At 35.8% G+C, this 23,874-nt stretch overlaps 2 protein-coding genes across 2 annotated transcripts; both read right to left on the minus strand.

Moving 5' to 3' along the window:
* Positions 1 to 585: 585 nt before the first annotated feature.
* On the minus strand, positions 586 to 5,305 carry MCM2 (minichromosome maintenance (MCM2/3/5) family protein). The gene is made up of 16 exons (XM_079084830.1): positions 4,962 to 5,305; positions 4,690 to 4,868; positions 4,146 to 4,312; positions 3,848 to 4,037; positions 3,553 to 3,772; positions 3,256 to 3,463; positions 3,056 to 3,190; positions 2,759 to 2,950; positions 2,505 to 2,677; positions 2,232 to 2,420; positions 1,951 to 2,152; positions 1,694 to 1,846; positions 1,496 to 1,621; positions 1,229 to 1,411; positions 938 to 1,099; positions 586 to 860 (listed from the first exon to the last, which is right to left on the minus strand). The coding sequence occupies exons 1-16, from the start codon at positions 5,258 to 5,260 to the stop codon at positions 744 to 746; spliced, it is 2,895 nt and encodes a 964-aa protein (XP_078940956.1). The 5' UTR covers positions 5,261 to 5,305; the 3' UTR covers positions 586 to 743.
* A 2,426-nt stretch (positions 5,306 to 7,731) lies between these two features.
* ASHR2 (ASH1-related protein 2) lies at positions 7,732 to 9,243 on the minus strand. The gene has a single exon (XM_079084831.1). The coding sequence runs from the start codon at positions 9,185 to 9,187 to the stop codon at positions 7,994 to 7,996; it is 1,194 nt and encodes a 397-aa protein (XP_078940957.1). The 5' UTR covers positions 9,188 to 9,243; the 3' UTR covers positions 7,732 to 7,993.
* Positions 9,244 to 23,874: the final 14,631 nt, after the last annotated feature.

A 23,874-nucleotide genomic window follows, 5' to 3' on the forward strand; every position in this document is an offset into this window, starting at 1 on the left:
GGACAACACAAAGAAAACCCCTTTGACGTCACATATTACTCAAAAACTAAATTAAAAGAAATGCGTAAAGTTACTAAACCAAATCTAAGCCTAACTCTTCCGATTTATTATATTATAAAATCAAAAATATTAAAAATAACTAAAAAACAAATATTTCGGATATCAACTTCGATTTTCGGATATTTAAATTTTCAAATATCTAAAATTCCAAATGATTTTGAACTCAGATTTTTTTATAAGGATTTCCAGATACATATATATTAGAACATCCTACTCAAAACTTGAGAGATTGTAGGTGTAACTTGGAGGGGGTGCTCAAGATAATATTTTCTATTGATGTTGTTACATTATCTTATCCAAATTAGAAAAATGTTAAATATATATATAATTTAATTTAGCCATACAAAACAGAAAATGTTAGATACTACTATGTTGGTGTGTAATGTAATTTAGCCATATCCAAACAGACATTACAAAAGCATTCAAAAGTTACTGTTCAATTTTAATCAAAAAAATGAACATTAGCATTTCCGAATCATAGAACTAATAATTTCCATTTTGCATAAGAAATCAAAAGAAGTAAAATAAATCCATAAAGAGAACTTGTCTAATATGCAAGCATGTGAATTAGCAAAAGTGTATCATCTATCATTGGATAGTCGGTCATAAGTTAAATTAAATACTTGAAACACAAAGAAACCACATGCTTAAAAAAAAACAACAAACCATCATATCTTTAATTCCTACAAGGTCATATGATGCCTTATCAGACCACGTTCTTCATCCAACTGAAAGTTACCTTTAAGAAAATCTGCACTCGTAAAAAACGGCTTCAAATCCGTTATTCCAAGATCCGAAACCTGCACACAAACACAACATCATCCACAATCAGTCAGCATGCATACATGGTATTGATATATACACATGGCATACATACCTTGGTTTGCAACTCCTCCACCTTGACATCAATATACCCAACATTTTTTCTAGTCCCTGAAACAATCTCTTCAAAGTGCAAAGCCTCCTTCACCAACTCATTCAACTTAAGCAACACAAGCCTATTGAAATCTTTCTTGTACGTCATATACTTCTTAAAGCTCTGCATCACCCACAGTTTATATTTTTATTTTTATTTTTATTTTTAAAAAAAAGACATATCTTATAGGTAAAAGTTAAAATCAGAAACAAAACAAAGCTATATCAAAAAAAAAAAAAAAAAAAAACATACCTTCTGTAAAGCCTTTTGCACGCCAAACTTCTGTGTGGAAATGAACGAGTCAAGCAAGACACGAATGGCCATGTCAACATCTTCTTGAATCACATTTGACCTCAAATGCATTCTTGCATGAGCTTCCGACATTCTTATCATTGATTCTATGTGTCTCACTGCTATTGGTACCCCTTGACCATGCTACACATTGTATTAACATACAATTAAATACATTTTAACATTGTAACCCGAAAAATAAAACACTTTTTGAATCACAAAACTCACTGATGATTCTCTTCTTAACTCAGCATAAACTTGTGTAAGTTTGTCCAAATCAGCATCATGCAATTTTGGGAAAATGTGTAATTTCGCAAACGTTATGTACTTCTTCAGCGTGTCTTGAGGAAGTATCTGAATAAAAAACAAACTTTAACAAATCAAAAAACACAAAACCTAAGGGCAGTTGTGTCATTTTTGTGGTACCTCAGGATCCATCATCATGGCAGAGGCATCAATGTCTTCTTGGGAATTGTTCATGGATTTGTCATCCAAGTTGGCACCTTTCGCTTGGGATTTGAAGTGACTATCAACCACAAACTTAGCAAGCATTTCATCCATCACAGGGTCAACCACATCCTGTATTTGTATTAAACCATGTTTGTTAATACTTAATATATATTGGTATATTAAGTTATTAGACATGAAAAAATAAAAAAGGTTATAATGATATTAGGTATAACCTTTACAACACAGAGAACATCGAATCTTGAGACAATGGGATCTGTTAACTCAACATTTTGTGAAAAGTTTTTAGAGGAATCGTATCTTCCTCCAATTGGATTAGCAGCAGCAATCACAGAGCAACGAGCTTGAAGAGAAGTTACTATTCCAGCTTTTGATATGCTGATACTTTGCTGTTCCATGGCTTCATGGATACTTACCCTGTCAACAAATGTCAAAATTGAATATATATTTTTAATTGGAAATTTAAAAAAGTATAAACAAAAGGAAAGTTTGTTACCTATCTTGGTCATTCATTTTGTCGAATTCATCTATGAGACATATACCCTTATCAGCAAGAACAAGAGCACCTCCTTCAAGAGTCCATTCTCTAGTGACTGGATCCTTGTGGACTGCTGCTGTAAGTCCTACAGCAGAAGCTCCTTTTCCAGTTGTGTAAACTGCCCTTTGTCCAGTTTTCTCAACATATCTTGAAAAAAAAATATATTATTAAGCCTGTTTTTGATAAAGATTTAATTTGTGAAGAAAAAAAAGAGAAAGAGAAAATACTTACTTAAGAAACTGGGATTTTGCAGTTCCAGGATCACCCAACAGCAAAACATTTATGTCTCCACGCAATCTGTGTTTCCCATTCACATTTTTCTCTTGTCCTCCAAACATTGCAAGAGCTATTGCAGTCTTTATGTCTTCATGTCCATAGATTGATGGGGCAATTGACTTAACTATCTGCTCATTAATAACAAAAGATAAAATGAGTAAGAATGTATTTTTCTAAAACTTTTTGTAAACAAGAATACAAAAACATACCCTTTCTCCAATTCTTGGATCTTTAGCCAACTTATGAATTTCTTGCTTGTCTTCTTCGGTGAGTTTATAGGCTGAAAACAGGTCTTGTTTTTTTGTAACATGGTTTGCTTCAATTACTGTGGCAAACACAGGAAACCCGTTTTTTGTATTTAAAGACAAGTCAAAGTTGTTTGTGTAGATGCCTGTGACTTCCTGTAAAGTTTAAGAAAAGTAAAAAAGAAGAGAATGTTTAGGTGTTTACTGATATGAGATTAAAAAACCAAAGCATATAACAAAAGGGTAGAATAAGAATAGTACAATCTCTTCTCCAGGGCGAGCACAATCAATCAGATCATTCAAAAGTATGACTTCCTTGTGTCTTGGCAATCTGCCAGCTGGAACAATTCCAGGGCTTTCTTGAAGGGTAAGCTTTTGGTAATTTCTGTATATAGTCTGTAACAATCAAAGTAGTATATAAATATATCAGTATAGTGTATATAGATTATTTTTTATGTTACCTGCTCAATGTTGACAGTGAATGGACCCTTTGATTGGCATTCTGGGCATGAACCAACTCTCACTTCTGAATATGAATTTTGGATAAAAGGCCCTAAAACTGTTCCACATTTGTTACAATCATACTTCACTTGCTGCAACTGAGGAAAAACTCCAGATCTTCGGGTCACAACTCCTCCTATACGGATCATTGTGTTTAAATGGATTTGCCTGTGAGAAACATTCAAGATTGTTACCAAATGGGTATATTTCAGTTAACATATAGCAGCTTTTAATCAACCAAAAAGGTTATGTCATACCTTATGTTGCGAATTTGGTCATAAACAGGTAGGTTGGTTACCCTGACATAGATTTTCTGGTGGATACTTTTGTAGTTTGAATGTATACTGAACACAACTTTATTAGCAACTTCCTCCATGACTTCAAGAACAGACTGAGGTGCATCTGCAAGCCAGATGGCGATATTTGGGTGGATATAGATAAACTGTTTGTAATCAATCTCCAAACTGCACTTGTTGGCTGCAAATATGAATAACTTTATCACATTGGGAACTTTTACTAAGTTAAAAACTAGGGAAAAGTGAGACACTTTACCTGACACCATCTCATTTATCTGGTTGAGATATAAAAAACCATGGCTTTCATTTTTTGGGTTCTCATAAGTAAGGATGAACTCTTTGAACTTCTTGGCAATAAAGCGGCGTACTTCATCTCGAGTAACCCATTCCCTAAGTGTTCCCTGAACTCGGTACATCTCAAACTCACCTTCATCGTTTTCATCATCCTACATAGAAATGCCAAGAAATGATAGTTCAGATTATGAATTATAAGATGAGATACTTCTGATTAATGAATGAGAAACGTGAACGCAAATAAGATAGAGACACCGCACCTCATACTGATCATCATCTGTCGCATCAGTCATGGGAACATCCTCTCCTGAGTTAATCCTTTGTGATCTGCCAGGAGAACTTTGCATTGCATCAGTGTCATCACCACCACGTGGACCAGGAGGAGCTCTAGTCCTTTTTGAAGGTCTGTAGCTATCATCATCGGTATCTGTAACCAAAAGTACAAAATTGAACCTTGTATTCATATCCCTAATATAGGCTTACAAGTGTAATTCATGAAACATGACCAAAATAGTTAACGGGCATTTGATAACCAGACAAAGTTAAAACTTAGTTGTCCAAGAAATCAGATATGAAAAACAAAAATGGCTAGTAATCTTTAGTAGTATGAACACCTTACAAATAGCCGTAGTGTTCTGCTTATTGGTTAACTATGTGAAATCCATATCACTTATAACAATCTAAAAACAAATCATTGCAACCCGTAGACCAGAAACAAGAAGTAAACTTGGACATTTAAGTGAAAATACTTTATTATTAAAAGGTCTGGAAATAAAACAGCACAAAACAGAAACCCTAACCGACCTTGGTCGTTGAGAAGATGGGGGAGCTTTGCCCTTGACGCAACACCCTCCCTGGTATCAAGCTCAATCTCTGCAGCCCTACGATCCGCCATAATCTGATCCAAATCTCTCTCGTCCTCCAGAGAATCGTCCAGCCCAAGCGACTCGTATTGATCATGTTCATCCATTCTCCGGTAATCGCTATAAGGCGAAAAAAAAAGAGAGATTTAACTGTCTGTGAATAACACAAATACTGCAAGAAAAAAACGGTGGTAAAATGAAGAAACAACTTACTCTATGTAATTGTCGTTGAAAAGATCTTCACCTTCCCCTTCATCCTCGTCGCCATCGTCAAGCTCATCCCTGATGATATTTGGATCAACGGCAGCCTCATCGTCGTCAAAATCAGAGTAATTCTCTGAGGTACGGCTATTGAAGGGAAGCTGATCTGTGTTAAATCCAGCAGAGGTGGGAGAATCTGGTGTAGACGGTGGATTCCCATTAAATTGACTGGAATTTGGGTTACCGCCTTGATCTGATGAAGCTGGCGACTGAGTAGGACGGTTCTCTCCTCCGGCATTTTCTCCCGCCATTTCGTCCGCTCTCCTGCGTTGTTCTGTGAGTGTGAGCTCTCCTCTGCACTACTCCCCTTTTAGGTCATACAAGTCTTGGCGGGAAATTTTCGCGCCAGTATCAGGCAGGCCCACCCCAACAGACTCAACCCAAAAAGATAAACTATGTCGTACACGGGCCAACCTTAATCCTTGGGCCTTGTCTTAGGGTAACAACAAGCGGGTACAGTTGTACAAAAGTAACCATGGTTTTTTGGTATATTTGGTATTTAAATCTTTTATGTTTATAACTCAACTTTTATATTTGATATTAAATTTATTAAATTATATGAATGATCCGTTTGGTTTAGGATATTCTATATGTTTGGTTCATAAATTTTTTTTTCAATCGAAGGGATTCTTAAACTTTATTTTGTTCCACATTGTCTCTATCATACATTAAAGGACTCTTCTATCTTTATCCATATTTTCTAATTTTTTATTACTTATTTGTTACTTATAATTTTATAAAAAGAATGGGCTCACCATGCCACCACCCCTCCGACTTATCCATTCCTCCCTTACAACGCCATGATTTAGTTGTTTTTTACAAGACGATTCATATACATTCATCTATGTAACACAAGGAAAACCATAATTACAATCAAATGAGTAAATAAAAGCATAATGCAGAAATCTGATAATAGAAACATGTGAGATGGGTAATAGAAAGAGCTTTATGGCATATGTGGTGCAGTCAATAGTCACACCATAACATACTAATCACCTACTTCGAAAATGGGCCGGTCTTTTGAGTTTAGTGATCAATATTTTACCCGGTTTTTCCCTAATTTTATATTCTAGCTCCATTGGAGCCCAAACATTTGGTGAATCCAAAGACTATTAATAATTTCTTATAAAAAGCTACATGTGTTTAGACACATTCAATTCTTTTGATCATACACCATTTTGTCCCAAGCATGCAAGACTAGGTTTTTATCTTTTGTATCTCTCCGGTGAGAATCGAAATGTCATGTATATAAACATGGTGTCAGTGTCCTTCTACCATAAGAAGTATATTTTAGGATGGCTTAACGAAAGCTTCCTAATCAATGAGAATTTTGCCTAAATACAAGCTATTTTAGTATTGAGTAGAACCATGTTGTAGAAGATTGGTCTCGTGTACCCGACAATAACGTATTTTGTTTGTTTTTTTTTAGTGGATAATGATCAATTACTTGATTCCTACATTGGTGAATATTAAGTTACAAAGAAAAACCTTTAGTTTAATAGCATTGAGAAAATTAGGGAAATTAGAATTTTCTATTACCCATTCACTCATTTGTTCGTCCCAATATGAGATATTGAGCACTATACTATAGGGTTAGGTAGGATTCTTCTTCACATCATCTTCTATTCTTCTTCGTCGACAAATAACTTAGTGATGTGGTTGTGCCCCCCCCCCCCCCCCCCTAAAAGTGGAAGGATTGAGAAAAATCTTTATATTTGAGAACCTTGATGGCCTAAAAGTGGAAGGATTGAGAAAAATCTTTATATTTGAGAGTGAATGGTCGTTTGATAGTTGTTGACTGAGTTAGTACCGACTTAGTTAGAATTTATGTCTGAGTTCATATCTGAATGAAACGATATTGTTTAATTATATCTCTAACCGCCTGTGATGAATGGTGATAAATGACCATATTACCCCTTGATGAAAACTTTATATAGTCATTGACATTTTTTCATGCTTGATTTACCCCTAAATTATTTGAAATTGTTCATCTTTTACCCTTATGACCGGTTGGTTGTAACGAGTCATAAGGGTAAAATATGAACAATTTCAAATAATTCAAGGGTAAATCAAACACAAGAAAAAGTTCAGTGACTAAATATGAACAAAGTTAAAAGTTCGTTACCCTTTCAAGTCATTATCCCTTAAAATGAAAGGGATGAAAAACTTTCAAAGTACAAAAATCAGTAGCCAAAATGTAAATATTGGAAATTGGCTTAAGCACATGGATGAAGTCTAAGTTTGCATTCTGATTGTTCTTTTGTACAGATTCTTGTAAGACATTGCAAGGAAATAGCAACCTACTTTACGTTCGTTATCAATAGCAATGTGTTTATATTGTCTTTTACTCGTAATGGTATCGTATTTATATTTATCACTAATAATAGCACTATGCAACCTGAAAACTTAAAAAATATACTTTATTTATTACCCAGAAAATAGCAATATATACTTATATTTCTTTACCCTAACAACAATGTACTTACATTTCTTTACCAATAATAACAATATATAATCTACCACTTGTAAGCATTTTAGAATTTTCATGATATGTAGGTATTATCAGTAAATAAATTAAAATACATATTCTTATGGGTAAAAAAAATAAAGTATTTTTCTCGTATTGGTCTAGAGTAAAGTATGTTGCTATTTTACACAAGTTGCATGGTTCTTGAAAACATCAAAGACAAGAGAGAGCATCAACACAAGTTTACAATGATCAAACCTAACCTTCTTCACATGTTCTCTTTTATTAGCTATTTTTCATGAATACAAGGTGACCTTACAATCCAAGACAGATAGATTATACCATGTTACACAACAAGTCTTTAGTTGGAAGATACTCAAAGTGACAATTTTTCTTAAAAGATCAATACAACATTCACCAAGAACTTTTAACCTTTAATTTTCATTCTTTTAGTCAACAAGATGGGTAAACACATTTAATCAAAAACCCAACTTTATACTAATAAATTGCATCATATTCATACCTGATCAAGATTTTTACAGGTTCCACAAAGATTACACTCCATTACGCTAGGAGTTGTGGTAACAGATGGAGGCAGGGGAGCCAATGTGCCCCAACAGTTCTTTCGATCACACATGTAAGTCAGGAAGAAATAAGCATGAGGAAAGTCATCTTCTCCTTTCATCGCATCAGTGTCTTCTTCATCTTGCATTTGTTCATCAGGGTCCTCATCCATAACACCGGAGGTGTCCTCAGCTTCTTCTTCATCAATGGCATCAACTTCTAATCCATCATCGTCACTTTCAGACCAATTCGCCTCCACCTTGCATCGATCACAGTCACAGAGGAACCCGTAATCATCCCTGAGACTCTTTTGACGTTCTGCGTACTTAAGATTCACTGGGAAATAACTCAAACAGATTTCCCTTCCTTGTGGGACATCATGGATCATTCTAATGGTGATGTCAGTGTTGTTACCTGAGGCCGATCCAGCAACATCAATATAATCAAACCTGCAAGCATTTGGAAGGCAATCATGGTTGAAGAAAGATGCCATTGGATAGATCCCGTATGCCCTGACGGATCTCCCTTCCCTTTCTTCCGAAAAAGGTTCCATTAATCCGAAGGCGTTGAGCTTGTCCTTGGCCAGCAGAACAGAAGTTAATTCCAAAGAAAACTCTAATTCGAGGGGCGGAGGTGGGCAGATGGAAGAGATAAGCGAATGGAGAAAGGTCGCAGAGGAATCCGCATCGGGCTGAGAAGGAACGGAGCCTTGAAGGGACGACAACATCCGAAACCTATCTGGGGAGACACGTGCGAGGTTGTAAGCAGAAACCAGAAAACGAGCCTGGAGCTGGAGGTCTAGTGGTTGATGGTGGTCGGAAAAGTATTGCCGGAGCCGTATTAGCGCTTGGCAGACCCACGGGGTGTGGGAGGTGGTGGAAGCGACGGATTGGCATTCGAATGTACAGAATCGGGATCCGCAGGTGGAGCAAGAGACCTTTTGCGGCTGCTGTGAGATGCTGGTGAAGCAATGGGAGCAGTAGCAATTGTTGTTTTTCTGGTGATCGTCCGAGTGAAAAGGAAGAGCAGAGTAAAGAACGATAGGGGAGTCCCTGAGAACGATTTCACCTCCTTTTAAAGGGCGTAGAGCCACCATTGCCCTTCCCCTTCCTTCTATCTCAGTCACGCCAATCGCCGCCGTCTCCATCTATCTTTTCCTCCGGCTACTAGTTGCAGGTCCTAGGTTTTAAGAAGGGTTTTCCCGAAAATCTTCTTCATTTTCTATCTACGCCCTTCGTTAAAATAATATGATAAATGAGCCCCTTAACTATGACAAAAGTTCAAGATTGATGAAAGAAAGTCGTTTCAAATTTTAACCTCGTGTCACTTATTTTCACTTTTCACATAATCGGCACATTCATTTTATTTTGATTTCAAGGGTGAGCGGCTTGAGTTGGTTCTTTAATAAACCAAACACAAAACATAAATTTTGGGGTTCGGGTTTTTGGTTTTTCATTTAGGGTTTTAGGGTTAAACCCGTGGGTTATCGATTATGATTTCACGTTTCAAACCATATAAATAGATTAATACAATAAATGTAAAATTTTAAACTTATCGCTTTCTTATAACAAATAATTGCCAAGCAGAAACAAAAAACAACAAAAGGTGGGATTTTAATATGTTTCCCACAAACCACAAATTCACTGAACTTAATATGCATATTTACAAATATTACCACTAAAAAGTTAAGATATATCATCTCAAAAGGTAGGATTTTAAAAAAATTAAGCACGCTTGATGACTTCATCCTGATGAGTTCATAAGAGAGATGGTTGTAAATAATAATAAAAAAAATGAACACATGCTCTTATGGTGGTTAGCTAAAGTTAGATGTGATAAGCAGTTGTTGTTGATGACTAAATAAGAAAATCATTATTTTAATAATTTATTAGATTAATGGCAGTTTAAAGTAGTACTTAAACAAAGTGCTTAATTACCTTTCAAATTGGGAAGTAATGGTAAAATCCAGATGTGATGTATGTAGCCTTTTATTAGTAGCATGAACATGATGTGATTTGCATGCCTCAAAAGAAGATACAATATCCTAAATTTTCTTTTCCCTTATAGAGGTAAATAGAGTTATTAACTTCAATTTGTTCATATAATGATATATACATGGAAAGAGAAGAAATAGCAATATACTCTTATATACTTGTTTATTAATTATAACATCCTATTTTCGTTTCTTTCCATTACATCGTTGTACTTCCAATTGTTTTTCAATTACGACATTGTACTTTAGAAAATCTACCCAATTTTAGCATTCTACTTTCCACTTTTTTCCTAACTATATATATACTACATTGTACTTTGGGAAAAAATTTGTTTGCTTTTTAGGCGAAGAGTGCAAATTTCATTGAAAAGATGTTACTTCTCAGCCTCCTATTCAATTTCAGCCAAGTAAACCACTTATTTCTCAAATTTAAGAAAAATAAACTTTATAAAAACCTATCTAGTTGCATATGTGCTAAGTAGAGATATAATGATATATCTATGGGGTGATCCTTTCTTTTAAAGTCATTTTTCTGAATATGGCACAAAATCCTTTTTCTTGTTTTTTTAAAGATTGAACATTTGTCACCTCATTCTTCACTTTTTCATTATAAGCTTTCTTGTCTTTTTCTATTTCTTTTGATCTTATGTTGTATCCAACAAGCTCCAAGTTGTTATCTTGTACACTTGTTAGTTTCAACATAATCTTCTTGAAGCTTCATTAGAACCTACTCCAATAGTTTCTCAAGAATTACCAAGCTCTTTGCTTTCAGATCTTTTTAGAGCCAGACACACCTCATAACTTTCATATTTTCTAATCCATTTCATGTGTTTCAAATCTCAAATCAGTTTCATCTGCTTTGCCTACAACAACCAATTTGATACGCCAATTAGGGATACTTGTTCCTTTTCCATGAACTTGATTTGCTTAACATTAAAATTGCTCATCTGCTCCATTTAAACTACATGATATGCACTAAAACAATATATGAAGTCATTCTTGGACAACGCAAAAATAAGATAGCATATTCAGGGTTTGTCCCACTGTTATCATTTGTCATTATTATATACCACTTGTTGGTTGCCATAGTTGTAGTATGATGTTATCAATGCCCTAAAAGAGGTAAAGAAGGTGTTAGGTGTAAAAATCTCAAAATAACAATACTGGGATTTATAATGTAAGCATAAATACATACCTTCCTAGTTGAATTGTCATCGTTTCTTTTTCCATTTCCATAGTGTATGAACAGAAGCAATGAAGGAAATGGAATGGAATTCAATTACACTCCTTGTATATTTCAGTTTGGTCAATACATCTCATTTATGTACCAAAATATAATAAATTATTGCTCTTGAATATGCATCTAGAAATTGTATTGTTGTTTTATCTGTTTAGATGATCTGATATAGAAAGAAGACAAGGATACTTGTGATCTTGATTATTTTTATGATTGTATTACTTGGATTCCTTTACATCCTAATGGGTTATGGCAAGCAAAACAAAGTAACTATGTCGTGATGATTCTTTTTATTATTTTTAGGATTGTAAAATAAGAAGAATTAAATAAAAATAGCAACATATTTATATTTTTAAATCAAAACAACATACATATATTTTAAACCAAAAACAACAGTGTACTTTTATTTAACCCAAAACGATAATGTACTTTTAATCAAAAATAGAATCGATATTTTTCTTAAATTACATTATTCTGAAAACCATGCATGGTTTAAGTTTTAACTTTTAACCTTTGTTTGAAAGCACTACTACCTAAGGCATATTTTTAAGCCTTGGATGGATTGACCACGTTGTTGTTTTTTCTTATTTTTATACATCAAGATTACTTAAATTGATTAAAATTAGCATTTTCGTAATGAGTTTTATTGAGGTTGAGGTTGACTTCATTTTGTTTTAAGTTCTTCTACAGCGACAAGATCATACATATACACACTAACACACACATTATATCAAACAGGTCTTAGATTACCAATGGATCACTGGTGATGACTTTAAAAAGACTGGATCATGATTTATTTATGTAAGTGAAGCTCAAGTTGTTGAAAAGTTAAGTTGTAATCATACTAGCATGAGGTCTCCAATCGTAAGGGGTATCCGATGGAGAATTTTCTTTAATATTATACTACTAAAAAAATTAGAAGACAATAATAATAATATATTAATTAAGTATAATTGGATGTTACAAATCCCATTTATATTATTAACAATAGAAATTGTGTTTGTTAAAGTAGTTGACTCTTTTTGTTTTTAGCGGGAAGAAATTTCCTTAATAATATTTTATAAAAAAATGTATGAGGCTTAATTTAATTTTTGCACAGGCCTCCAAAATCTCAACGACAAGCCTGTATCATATATAAGGTGATATATATATATATATATATATATATATATATATATATATATATATATATATATATATCACCAACAATTTGAACAGGAGCAACATCCATCTTGGAAGGTATGGAATTGGTAAGCGTCTCTCATTATAATCATAAACTAGGGATGAGCAACGAGTCGAAACCGGAACAGATTGGCCTGAAGACCGAAAATCATGAATTACTTTACCCGAAAACCATACCGTTTTTTAGGTGTACCAGGTCCGGGTTCGATCCAGTCTGGTTCCGGGTACTAAACTGGGTTTCGGGATTTAGACCGAATTAGACTTTGGCGGTGTTGTTTACGGTTTCGATCTGGTCATGTTCGGGGCATCAAATTGGGTTTCACATCTTTGTTGTTTATGATTTCAGATTTTATTTGTCATGTTACTCTCAAATGATAGAATCTTACTACGTAAAATCCATTATTCGTATCTTTGTTGTTTTCGACGAAAAAATTACATAAAAGAAGATGAATGCAAAGGTAGTAAGTAGCATTATATCAATCTGATTTTTTTTTAAATCGATGTCTCGTAAAATTATATGTTACTCAATGTATTGTAATGAAATAAACGTAGTAAACTTTATGTTGTGTTCTTCAAAACAAATAAAATATATTTTGGTGAAAAGAATAAAGTATTGTTAAAATCAAGGATAATGTCATTATAGCCCAATCAACTATCGTTATTTATCTTATTTGGTCACTAAAGTATTTTTTTGTTCAATAGGTCATTAAACTTACAACTTACATGTCTATTAAGTCGCTTTTGTTAATTTTTAACATATCTTCCGTTAACCAGTTATTATAATTTACAATAATGGTCCCTATGGTTTCAATTTCTTTTGTGCTTGATCCTTTACCAACATCGTTCATCACATGCACCCCACCGTTCACTTCCGGCAGCCACCAACGTTCACCTCAAGCAACCCCCTCGAACAAGAATGGTCTGAAGGTCGATTTTAAGTAAAAATACTATACATTTGATAGAAACTCCAACTACTTGAATCCTTTAAATCGACCAAAAATATGTTAGATCACTAAAAAGGGTCATCGTAGAAGTTTGCAAATTGCATTTAATAATATTTGGTGAAATATTTGCATGATCAGTTTTAATATAGGGTTCTTGTCGCAAATAAAAATATATACGTTGGTAGTTAGTGAACTGCATTTAGTGTTGTATTGTGTAATAATTTCATTCGGATAATCTAATTCAAATAAACATGTCATGTATATACTTTGTGAAGGTAAGGAGTATTGATGCATTTTTTGTAAAAAAAAGTTAACTAACGAATATCTTATTGGTAATTAATTTATTTTTTTAGTAAATATACATTCTTACACTTTCATTAATGTTGATTATGAACATGTGTGTGTGTGTATATATATATATATATATATATATATATATATATATATATATATATATATAAAATACATTATTTAAAATTGAAACTCGTTGAAATTATTTTTTATTAAAATTAAAATCCATTGAGATTTTTTTGTGAGTAATCGTATGTTATGATAATAGTTAACGGGTTGTCTGAGGTGAAGGGTGGTGGTTGCCGGAATTGAATGGTGGTGATGTCGGTGATGAATTGTTGAAACATCCCAAAAATATAGTCCAAAAATTTCGTTTTAAACCATTTAAGAAAACCCATAATTCATAACACAACATAATATAATCCCAAATCGTGTATCTCAAACATCATATCAAAAATATTGTATCAAAACCATGTATCAAAATATCAGAGTCTAAAATATCACAGGCTGAAAACTATGGTGTGTCTCATGCAGTCATCCCGAGCTCTTCCCCTTGCTACCGGAAGTACCTGAAACCAAAACTGAAAATTGTAAGCACGAAGCTTAGTGAGTCCCCCCAAACTACCACATATCATACACATAATAGCATACATTGGGCCTTGCCCACTACATCGGGCCCCGCCCGACATCGGGCCCCGCCTGGCATCAGACTGAAGTCCGGCATCGGGCCCCGCCTAGCATCGGACCGAAGTCTGGTATACATATAACATATCAACAAACATGTAATATAACACTTAACATAAACATATAAACTGAACCTTCCTCGGGCTTGCCCCGGCATCGGACCAAGATCCAGAACATATAACACATAGCATATAAGTAAACATTCCTCGGGCTTGCCCCGACATCGGACCAAAGTCCGGAACACATAACAACACATGCAAGAATCACAAATACATCAAGCATAGAAACCTTCATCGGCCCCCGCCCGGCATCGGACCGAAGTCCGGAACACATAACATATCTACTACATCGGGCTAACCCCGACATCGGACCTAAGTCCGGCATACGCTAACATACATAAACGGGCCGACCTTGGTGCCTTAGACCCGTTCTTACTGGAAGAGGACTCACCTCTCAAGCTGGCTGTTGATATCTCAAGTGAGGAATCTCTGATAGCTGCTTCAATGACTCCCCGGCTATAATTTCACAAGGAACACTTAGTCAAAAACTGAAAATGCTTCTAAGGGTAAAATGACCATTTACCCCTGGTCAAAATCAACGCTCTGGTCAAATTCAAAGTCAAGGTCAACTTCCAGTTGACCTAACTCGTCAAGTTACCTCCTAACTCGTCGAGTTCCTATGCTATTCAGACTCGTGATAAACCGAGTCAACTCGTCGAGTCCCTTCACATACTCGTCGAGTTCCACCTGGTATGGAATCGGGACAAATCGACTCAACTCGTCGAGTCTCCCTCTGGACTCGCCGAGTTCCCTTGTCTGTTTGGGCTATCTTGGTGGATTAAGCCCCTACACTTCAGATCCAAGTTTCATACTTCACATAAACCCCAAAATGTCCTTTTAAGGGTAAAGTTTCCAACTTTAACCTTTAATACCTCTTCTTAATGGGTTTAGCTCAAACCCTAACTCCTTGGGACCTAAAACTTGGTCCTTAAGCCATCCATACACCGAACTAATACTTACAAGCACAGATCTAAACCCCTAACACTACTTAGACACGTAAAGCTCCCACCTTTCTCTTCATGCATGGCCTTTTTGGGCTAAAAAGGCCAAAATGACACTCTATGGCTTGCATGGGGGCTCTAATGGCATAAAGTTTACACCTTTATGCCATACCAACCCTTCAAGGTCTTAGATCTTGAAGATTACCCACTTGGGTCGTCCATTCTCCAAAGGTTATCATTTTTGGGCCAAAACCTTCATAAAAGATGAAGGAAGAGATCTAATGAACTAGAGGTCAAGATAGAAACTTGATTACCAGAAAATGTAGCCAAAGAAGTGTAGTTTTTGGATCTACTCTCTTCCTCTTGAGCCTTCTAACTCCTTCTTCTTCTTCACGCTTCAAGAACACACAAGATTGCTCACAAATGGCTCACACACTCACAAAATGCTCTAGGGTTTCGTGGATTAGGGTTTGGGACTTGGAGGCTGGAAATGAGGCCATAAGGCGGAGATTAAGTTGCTTAAATAGGGTGCAAAACCCCAAAATTAGGGTTTCATTCTGGCAGACCTACTCGCCGAGTTGAGGGCTCTCAACTCGTCGAGTAGATGGCTTTAAACCCGCGTCCAATCCCGCTTCTACTCGACGAGTCTGGGGCTTCCAACTCGTCGAGTAGCTCTACAAAATAAATAAAATATAATTTAAATATGTACCAGGAACGAGGCATTACAATTGTGCTAGTGTGGGACCAACCACGAAAGAAATTGAAATCATAGGGACCGTTCGTGTAATTTATAATAACTGGTTAACGGGGGATATTTTAAAAACTAACGAAAAGGACTTAATTGACATATAAGTACAATAAGTTTAATGACCTATTGGACAAAAAAATACTTTAGTTAGTGACCAAATCGGATAAATGACAATAGTTGATTGGGCTATAGTGACATTTACCCTAAAATCAATTAATCATAAATCTTTTTATTACATATTTCACTTATTTCATATTCACCTCAAAAATTCTTATTTGACTTTTATAATCATTAGAGGACGAGAACAAGAGTGACTTAAATCCTTAAAATTCATTTATTTCTATTTGGAAACATCCTAAATATATAATTAGATTATTAATAAATATTTGTAGTTGATATCTATAAAATTAATTAAGGTGAAAATGTTTTCGGTTCAGTCTGGGTTAAATCTCGTATTTTGGGTACGGTCCGGTCCAAACCCGAAACCCGATTAGTGGTAAAAAAAACATGAAAATCGACCACTAATATGAATATTCGGTCCTCATAAAGAGATCGCAAGTGCTCAATGTGATAAAAATCGCGATCCACTTCATCCTCAACAAGAGTATCATCCTCATTAAGAGAATATATAACTGCATCATGAAAGCACTTCATCATTTCATGAGTGGCATTAATTCTTGGATTACTTTTGTCTGCCGAAGCATGTAAACATGCTACACCCTTGAGTTCCGTTCAGCCCAACCTGCGTTGTTTTATATTCCTTTTTTCCATCACTTCACGGACTAATATGACTCCAAAACACTTACTCACATTAGTCGCCATGTCGTCAGGGATCAACTCTGCAGCTCGGATGCCTAGAGTATAGTTGTTTTGAGCATGACAAGCAATGAGCAAGGTGGTCCAAGCAAAGACATCACATTTGCTTGGTGTTGATACAATGAAACTTATAGCTTCATTTAATCGTCCAACCTTGGTTATCATATTAATGATACACATATAGTGCTATAAACCATGTCTGACACCATTCTCTTTCATTAACTCGTATAAGTAGTAGAACTTGTCTTCCACAAATCTCTCATGTCCACGCACACCAAGAACACCAACGAAAGTCACACTATTAGGATCTTCCCCAATTCCAACATTTCATGAAACAAATCCAACGACTCGTACCCAAAACCATGAAGGCAGTATCCACATATCATCATATTCCAGGTTACAATATCACAATAAGTCATAGAAAAAAACACCTCTTCAACAGCTGTAATGTATCTAGTCCTCAAATACATGTAAATCAAGGTATCCTCAACATTCTTATACTTGATTAATCCAGTCTTCTCTGCAAGTGAATGTAGCAGACCTCTGTATGTCGTCGAAAATAATTCAACATTAACACTCAGTAGAACACAAAAGGTAGATTTGCTTGGAAAAACATCCTTACGGCGCATTTTGGAAAACAATTTCATTGACTCCTCGAAGAACCCGTGTTCCGAGTAAGCAACAAACATTGATGTGTATATATCCATGTTTCGAGGTTCAACCATGCCAAAAACTTTTCTAGTACTTAAAATCTCTCCACATTTCCCATATATATTGATCATTGTACTGCATATAGACTCATCAAACTCAACATCACTATTTACCAGCTTGTTGTGAAATTGACACCAGAAGTAAAAATCTAAAAAGATAAAAAAAAAATAGCAATGTAAGTAGCTTTGTTCCACTTCCACACCATATCTTCTTCAGCCAACTTTCTCCTTAAGATATATATATATATATATATATATATATATATATATATATATATATATATATATATATATATATGTGTGTGTGTGTGTGTGTGTGTGTGTGTTTATTATAAGCCCACTTGTTTTGGGTTCCTTTTTGTCTTTATCCCATTATGTTTAGGGTTAGCTTAGATTGCCTTTATATTCCCCATCCTGTTGCTCTTTGCTTTTATGCTTTTCAAGAACCTTGTAATTATTGGATTAGGTGTCTAAGCCCATAACTATAATCGATATGTACTTGACACGAGAGTAGCATGGTCCATTTGGGTTGCATTCACCAGAACAATCTGATAGGATGGACATTTGAGAAAGAGGTTATTTATGATTTATTAATATACTATAAGTATAATATATTAATTGAGAAATCATACTATTTAATTAGTATTGATCAAAAATTGATTTGGAATCGATTTAGTGATCAAAAGAGACTAACTAAATTAACGGGGACTGATTATGTAAATTAGTGATACATATGGTTTGGGCTATTGATCCATGATGGGCTAAGTTTATGTGAGAGTCCATGAAGAGTTAATCCACATGAGTTATCGATCATAAGCCTACGTGTAAGAATTAGGGTTACATATGACTCTTGGAATTCTAACACTATATATGTAACCCCTTAGACCCCAAAATCGGATGCACAAGCCATATAGCAAGAGTATAGCTGATTTTATGGTGCTCCTAACATCTCTCTCAAGTCCTCCAATTGTTGGTGGTGTTTTGTGAAGCATTTGAGGCATCACACTTGAGGTGCTAAGCTCTTAAAGGCCAAGTAATACAAGCTACATAAAGAGGTAATTTTCTAACTAGTTTTTATGATTCATATATCAAGTTGTATGTTAGATAGGCTTCATACTTTGGAAAACTAAAGTTGTATGTATAACTAGAGAAAACTTAGATCCAAAGCATTAGGGTTGTATGTGCACCATAGGGATGTTATAGTGCTCAAAACCTATCAGTGTTATCAGAGCCTATGGTAGTTTTCTGTTATATTAATGCATTGGTTGATTTTCAAAGCTGAAAAAGTCACATTTCTGGCCTCTGATTGATGAACTCGACGAGTCCAATGATCTGACTCGACGAGTTCACTCACAAACTGGAAACTCGACGAGTTCAGTTCGTGCACTCGACAAGTAGGATCTTCTGCTTGCAGATTTTCGAGCTTTTTGGGCAGAATTGGATTAGGATCATTACCACAAACTGTTTTGTATCATAAAATCAGTTTTTTTCTGATATGGTAGTGATTATCCTCATACAATTAAAAGATAATTGTCAAAATTTCAAAATTATTGTTAGTTTATATGATAAAGCTAATTGTTTGTAAATTCTTGATTTAATATTATCTTGCCTTATGAGTTAAACTTGACCTAAATGTATTTGAAGAGTTTCATAACTTGTCCTCAAGTTATGAAATATGAAAAGTATCATTCATTTGATATTAAACTCATAAGTTATGGAAACCAAAAGTTTTGAAGAGTTACAAAACTTGCCCTTAAGTTTTGAATTTATAAAGTCTCACTTATGAAACATTTAATTCTAAACGTTAGAATTTTAAAAGTTTAAAATTCAACCCTTATACTATTGTAATATTAAAAGTTAATACTTATATATATGTATAAGACAAGTCAGTCTTACTGTTATTAGGCCTCATTCGCGAAGCCGATCTATAAGAGGGGTATAAGGAAATTGCCTATAAAATGGCGATTGAATGGGTGTCCACTCTCACCCACCGTTTCCTTGAGTGCTGGAGGGTCGTTAGCCGAACGGGTAGGATAGGACATTAATTCTCATTAAAAGTATAATGATAATTATAAATAACTAAATGTTTTTTATAAAATTCTCAATCTTAGTTACTTTAGGAAAAATGTGAAAATGATGTTATTCCATGAAATTGCACTATGCACCTTGCCAAGTTGTTAGTGGAGAGTGTGTGGTTAACCGACACACTAACTTGGACTAACAAGGGTGGCAAAGGGTAGCTTAATGTTTATCATATATCAATGGAGCGTGTGTGGTTAACCGGCACATTGATTAGGTGATAAATGACATCAAGAGTACCAAGTATATTTGCATGGTTATTCACACCTTGTTTGTGATCCTCGGTATCCCAGTCACAAACTTGAAGGGCATAATCGGGATTTAAACATGCCATTAAAAAGTTCAATGAATCTCAAAAGAATCTAGGAATTTCAATTCATTTAAAACTTAATAATTAATTTCGTTTTTCATGGTGGAAATTGGTAAATCGTCATTTACCTACCATCAAATATTTTGCAATTGGATTACGGAATCCCTCTTCCGAATTGTAAAATATTGTGTTGGGTCCTAGCCTTAATATTTCATTTGGGTGTTATATTATGGATTTTTTTATCTAATATAAACTGTCTTTTTTTTCCGCTGGAATGTTGAACAGGAACTTGGATTCACTTGGGAGCACGAGAGTCCCATGAACCTTAAGTACCTCCATCTTTTCCAAGACCATGAGTTATATTCTTATTCTTGAATTTCGGGACGAAATTCCCTCTAACGGGGGGATGATATGACAACCCGGAACTTTTATCTCGCTCACTTAGTCAATTCAATCAAAGTTAAACTGGTTTTGTTGACTTCTTGCACTACTTGAGGGTTCGTTTAAGTGATTCTAATATTGAGTATGACCGAGGTTGAGTTTAGGAATGAGTCAGCAAGTCGTATACTGTCAAAACAAGGCCATACACACCTATAGAGGGAGTGTACGGCCGTACACATGGGTGTGCGGCAGCACACTCACTTTTTGACAGCACTCACACTCCTATATAAAGGGTAGACCCCTTTCCTTTCATTCCTTTAACACCTTGTCAGCACACAACACCATTTCTCTCAAAGTTTCTTCAACCTCAAACCCTCCAAAGCTTCAAAAACGTGAGTAATCCATCCCTTAACTTGTTGTGCTTGAAAAACCTCTTGATCTAGGCCTTGAATCATGAAAGTCGCGTCATGTTCTTCATCTCTTTGAAGGAGTGCGACAGCACACACATTTGTGCGACCATACACACACACCATAGGACCACAAACCCATTTCTAAGACCCTAAACTTGTACTACAACCAAGTATGGGCATAGGACACTTCATGGATGCAAGTATGGACCTTGAAAACACCTCAAAGGCACCTTCCATCATGAGTATACGGCCGCACACCCTTTGGGCCGCACATCCATGGCCGTACACACCTTTAAGGTGGCCATACACATCCCTCATGCAATCCTTTGAGGTCCTAACACTTAGTGCAAGTAGTCCCAAGTTCTTAGAGTGGTTCTTCATCACATCTAGTGGTGAAATACCATCATTTGACTCCTTTATGTGTCATTACTTGTTGATTAGGATCAAATCGTGTTCAAGGCTTCGCTTGAACATCCCGCATTCCGTATCGATCCTTCATTCAAATCACCCAAGGTGAGTTCATACCCCTATACTTTTCCGAGTTTTTTTTATGTTTTCAGGGGGGAATACAAGCAAAATTACAAGGAAACTTGTGCTCAAAATATATTATTTTGTTTAAGATGATCATATTTCAACATGCTTTTGAGACGGAAAACAGTTTTACCAAACGATTAAGAAATCAACTCGTAGAAACAGTTTTCAAAACTAGAACAATGAACTTGTGAATCATATAGTAAAATGTATTATTTTATAAAGGATTCATGCAAATCATAAACAGGATTTTCGGTATTATTACTTGTAAATTTGTTAGGCTATGTTTGAGACACGTCCTTGGTAACACTCACCACAAGAAACAGAGCGGAGGACTAGCACTCGTGACCAGAATCTCTTGTAGGGAGAGCGTGACTGTTGTGTATAGATCTATACGGGACTGACAATCCCGCACCTCACTGCTAGCTACAGTTGGACCGGCAGGTCTGCGGGTGACAAAGTCACAACCTAGATAACAGGAATTTACTTTTGTAATAATGAATCAAATGAACTAACCTCAAAGTAATAACCGATAGATTACTAGAGGGTATTAATAATAATATCTTCAGGACTTAGTTCATCACGGTTTTCTTTTATTTAGTTTTAAGACTAATATACCTCTCTGGGTGTAACCAGTGTTTTTAAAAGAAAACTGCCTTTATCGACACGAGTATGGTAGATACGTGCAAACCTCAGTTTAAAACGGATAATCAACCATCAACCTTTAGGAAAAATATAGGATTTTCCCGGGATAAACCGGCAACTCAAAACGGATTGTTTTACAACCAACGGATATTCATATTCATTCCACGACTCCTTGGATTGTACATGTCGTGTATGAATCTGGAAGTCATGAAAGGAATGGGTTTTCAAACATGCTTTTCATAAGAAAATATAGGATTTTCTTGAGGAACACTTTTCAAAAGAATCAAAGAACATTTTTCCACAAAAACCAAATGCTTATGAACTCACCAGCTTTATGCTGACTTTCAAACTGCTTGTATTCTCAGGGAATTAGTAGACATGTACGTCCAGGAGTTCGGAGAAGTCGAAGCGTTAGTGTCGTGTATTTCTATTTTATTTTTGATATGAACAAAAACTATGTATTAAACAATGTAAGCCTTTTTCATATATGTATTCAATGTCTGGTTGTGTTTACTACGCTTGCTATGATACAATTGTTGTGATACTACGCATGACGTCAGCCATCCCCGAACGTTTCCGCCGTTCCGGTTTGGGGGTGTGACAGATTGGTATCAGAGCCCTTGTTTATAGCGAACTAAGTATACCGAACCTTACATGGTATACAACTATAAATATTAAGGGGCCTAAGTGCTCTAAACTAAAAAGTATACTTTCAAAAAAAAATACAAGTATTTCTATATAAGTATACCTGAGTATCAGAATCCGTGTCGTAAGTAGAATAAAACAAAAGTATTTGGATGTTGGACATCGCGGTTAAACCTGGGCAGTTATGTAATCATGTCTAGGGTGAATATAGCATGATCAACTATATTCAATCGAGACATGACCAACATGTGCTTGGAGTGACTGTGGTGTTGCAGCAAGCCTAAAAACTTACCTAGATACCAGAAGAGTTCTAGAACCGAACATAAGGGTTAAAATACTATAGGAGTATTTTAGGATGCTATAACGACCAAACCAGAAACTTACCCAAGAATCCATCATTTGAAAGTATTATTAGATTCGATGCCTATCCCTTTACCATCACCTCGCGTAGATAGCATGGCTGGATTCCACCTCCCTGGCAACCCGTACTTTCCCAACCAAGGAGATGATGGATGGATCGAGCCAGAGCCAGAAGGAAACCATGAAATCCCTTTGGAAAATGACCTTGCCGAACCATTTCCCAAAGAGACTGACTCGAAACCCGAATTCGAAAACCTACCTCAAGTGACTCCAATACCAAATCCTAACCCTCAAGTTGAACTCCAAGGTCCAACGCCTATGTGGGTCGGGAGTTTGAATAGGTGGAGCTATGAGCAAGACCAACCCCTCCCATATGACGGAAACCGCAACTTCTACAATCTGAACGAAGGAGGCCCCGCGGACAGGGCCCTTCCAATTCTGATACGCTGAGTGGCTCGTAATGTGGAGCTATGTATGGCAACTCTTCAGCGAACTATGGAGCTCGAAGCTGATTCGAACACCAACACGGACCGCATCCGTTGCTTCGAGATTGCTCATGCGAGAGCTGCAAGGAACAATGAAGCCATATAGCGAGAGTTAGCTACCACTCGAGCTGAGGTCATAAAGCTCCGAGCACGCCAGTCGGAGTGCGAGAGACGCCTGCTTGGTGTGGAACGCCAACTAGCCGAATTAAGGTTTCACTTGAGGAGTACCCGTCACTGATAGGGGAATACTCTACCCATCCTTCCTTTTTGGTCTAAGGAATAACTTTCATGTTTATGTTCTAAGTAGCTCTTTTCTGTAAGCATCCCTGATTCTTTCCCTGTTAGAATAACTTAGACCTATTTTTAGGTCAAGGGTTCCGAAA

Source organism: Lactuca virosa, chromosome 3 (assembly GCF_052849685.1).
Source record: "Lactuca virosa cultivar CGN04683 chromosome 3, Lactuca_virosa_CGN04683_v6, whole genome shotgun sequence".
NCBI classification, from domain to species: Eukaryota; Viridiplantae; Streptophyta; class Magnoliopsida; order Asterales; family Asteraceae; genus Lactuca; species Lactuca virosa.

Coding starts and splice junctions, on each gene's coding strand:
- ASHR2 (XM_079084831.1), bottom strand. CDS start 9,187: ATGGAGACGGCGGCGATTGGCGTGACTGAGATAGAAGGAAGGGGAAGG.
- MCM2 (XM_079084830.1), bottom strand. CDS start 5,260: ATGGCGGGAGAAAATGCCGGAGGAGAGAACCGTCCTACTCAGTCGCCA. Junction 3,191..3,255: donor TCACTGTCAACATTGAGCAG/GTAACATAAAAA, acceptor TGATTGTTACAG/ACTATATACAGAAATTACCA. Junction 1,847..1,950: donor ATGTTCTCTGTGTTGTAAAG/GTTATACCTAAT, acceptor ATACAAATACAG/GATGTGGTTGACCCTGTGAT.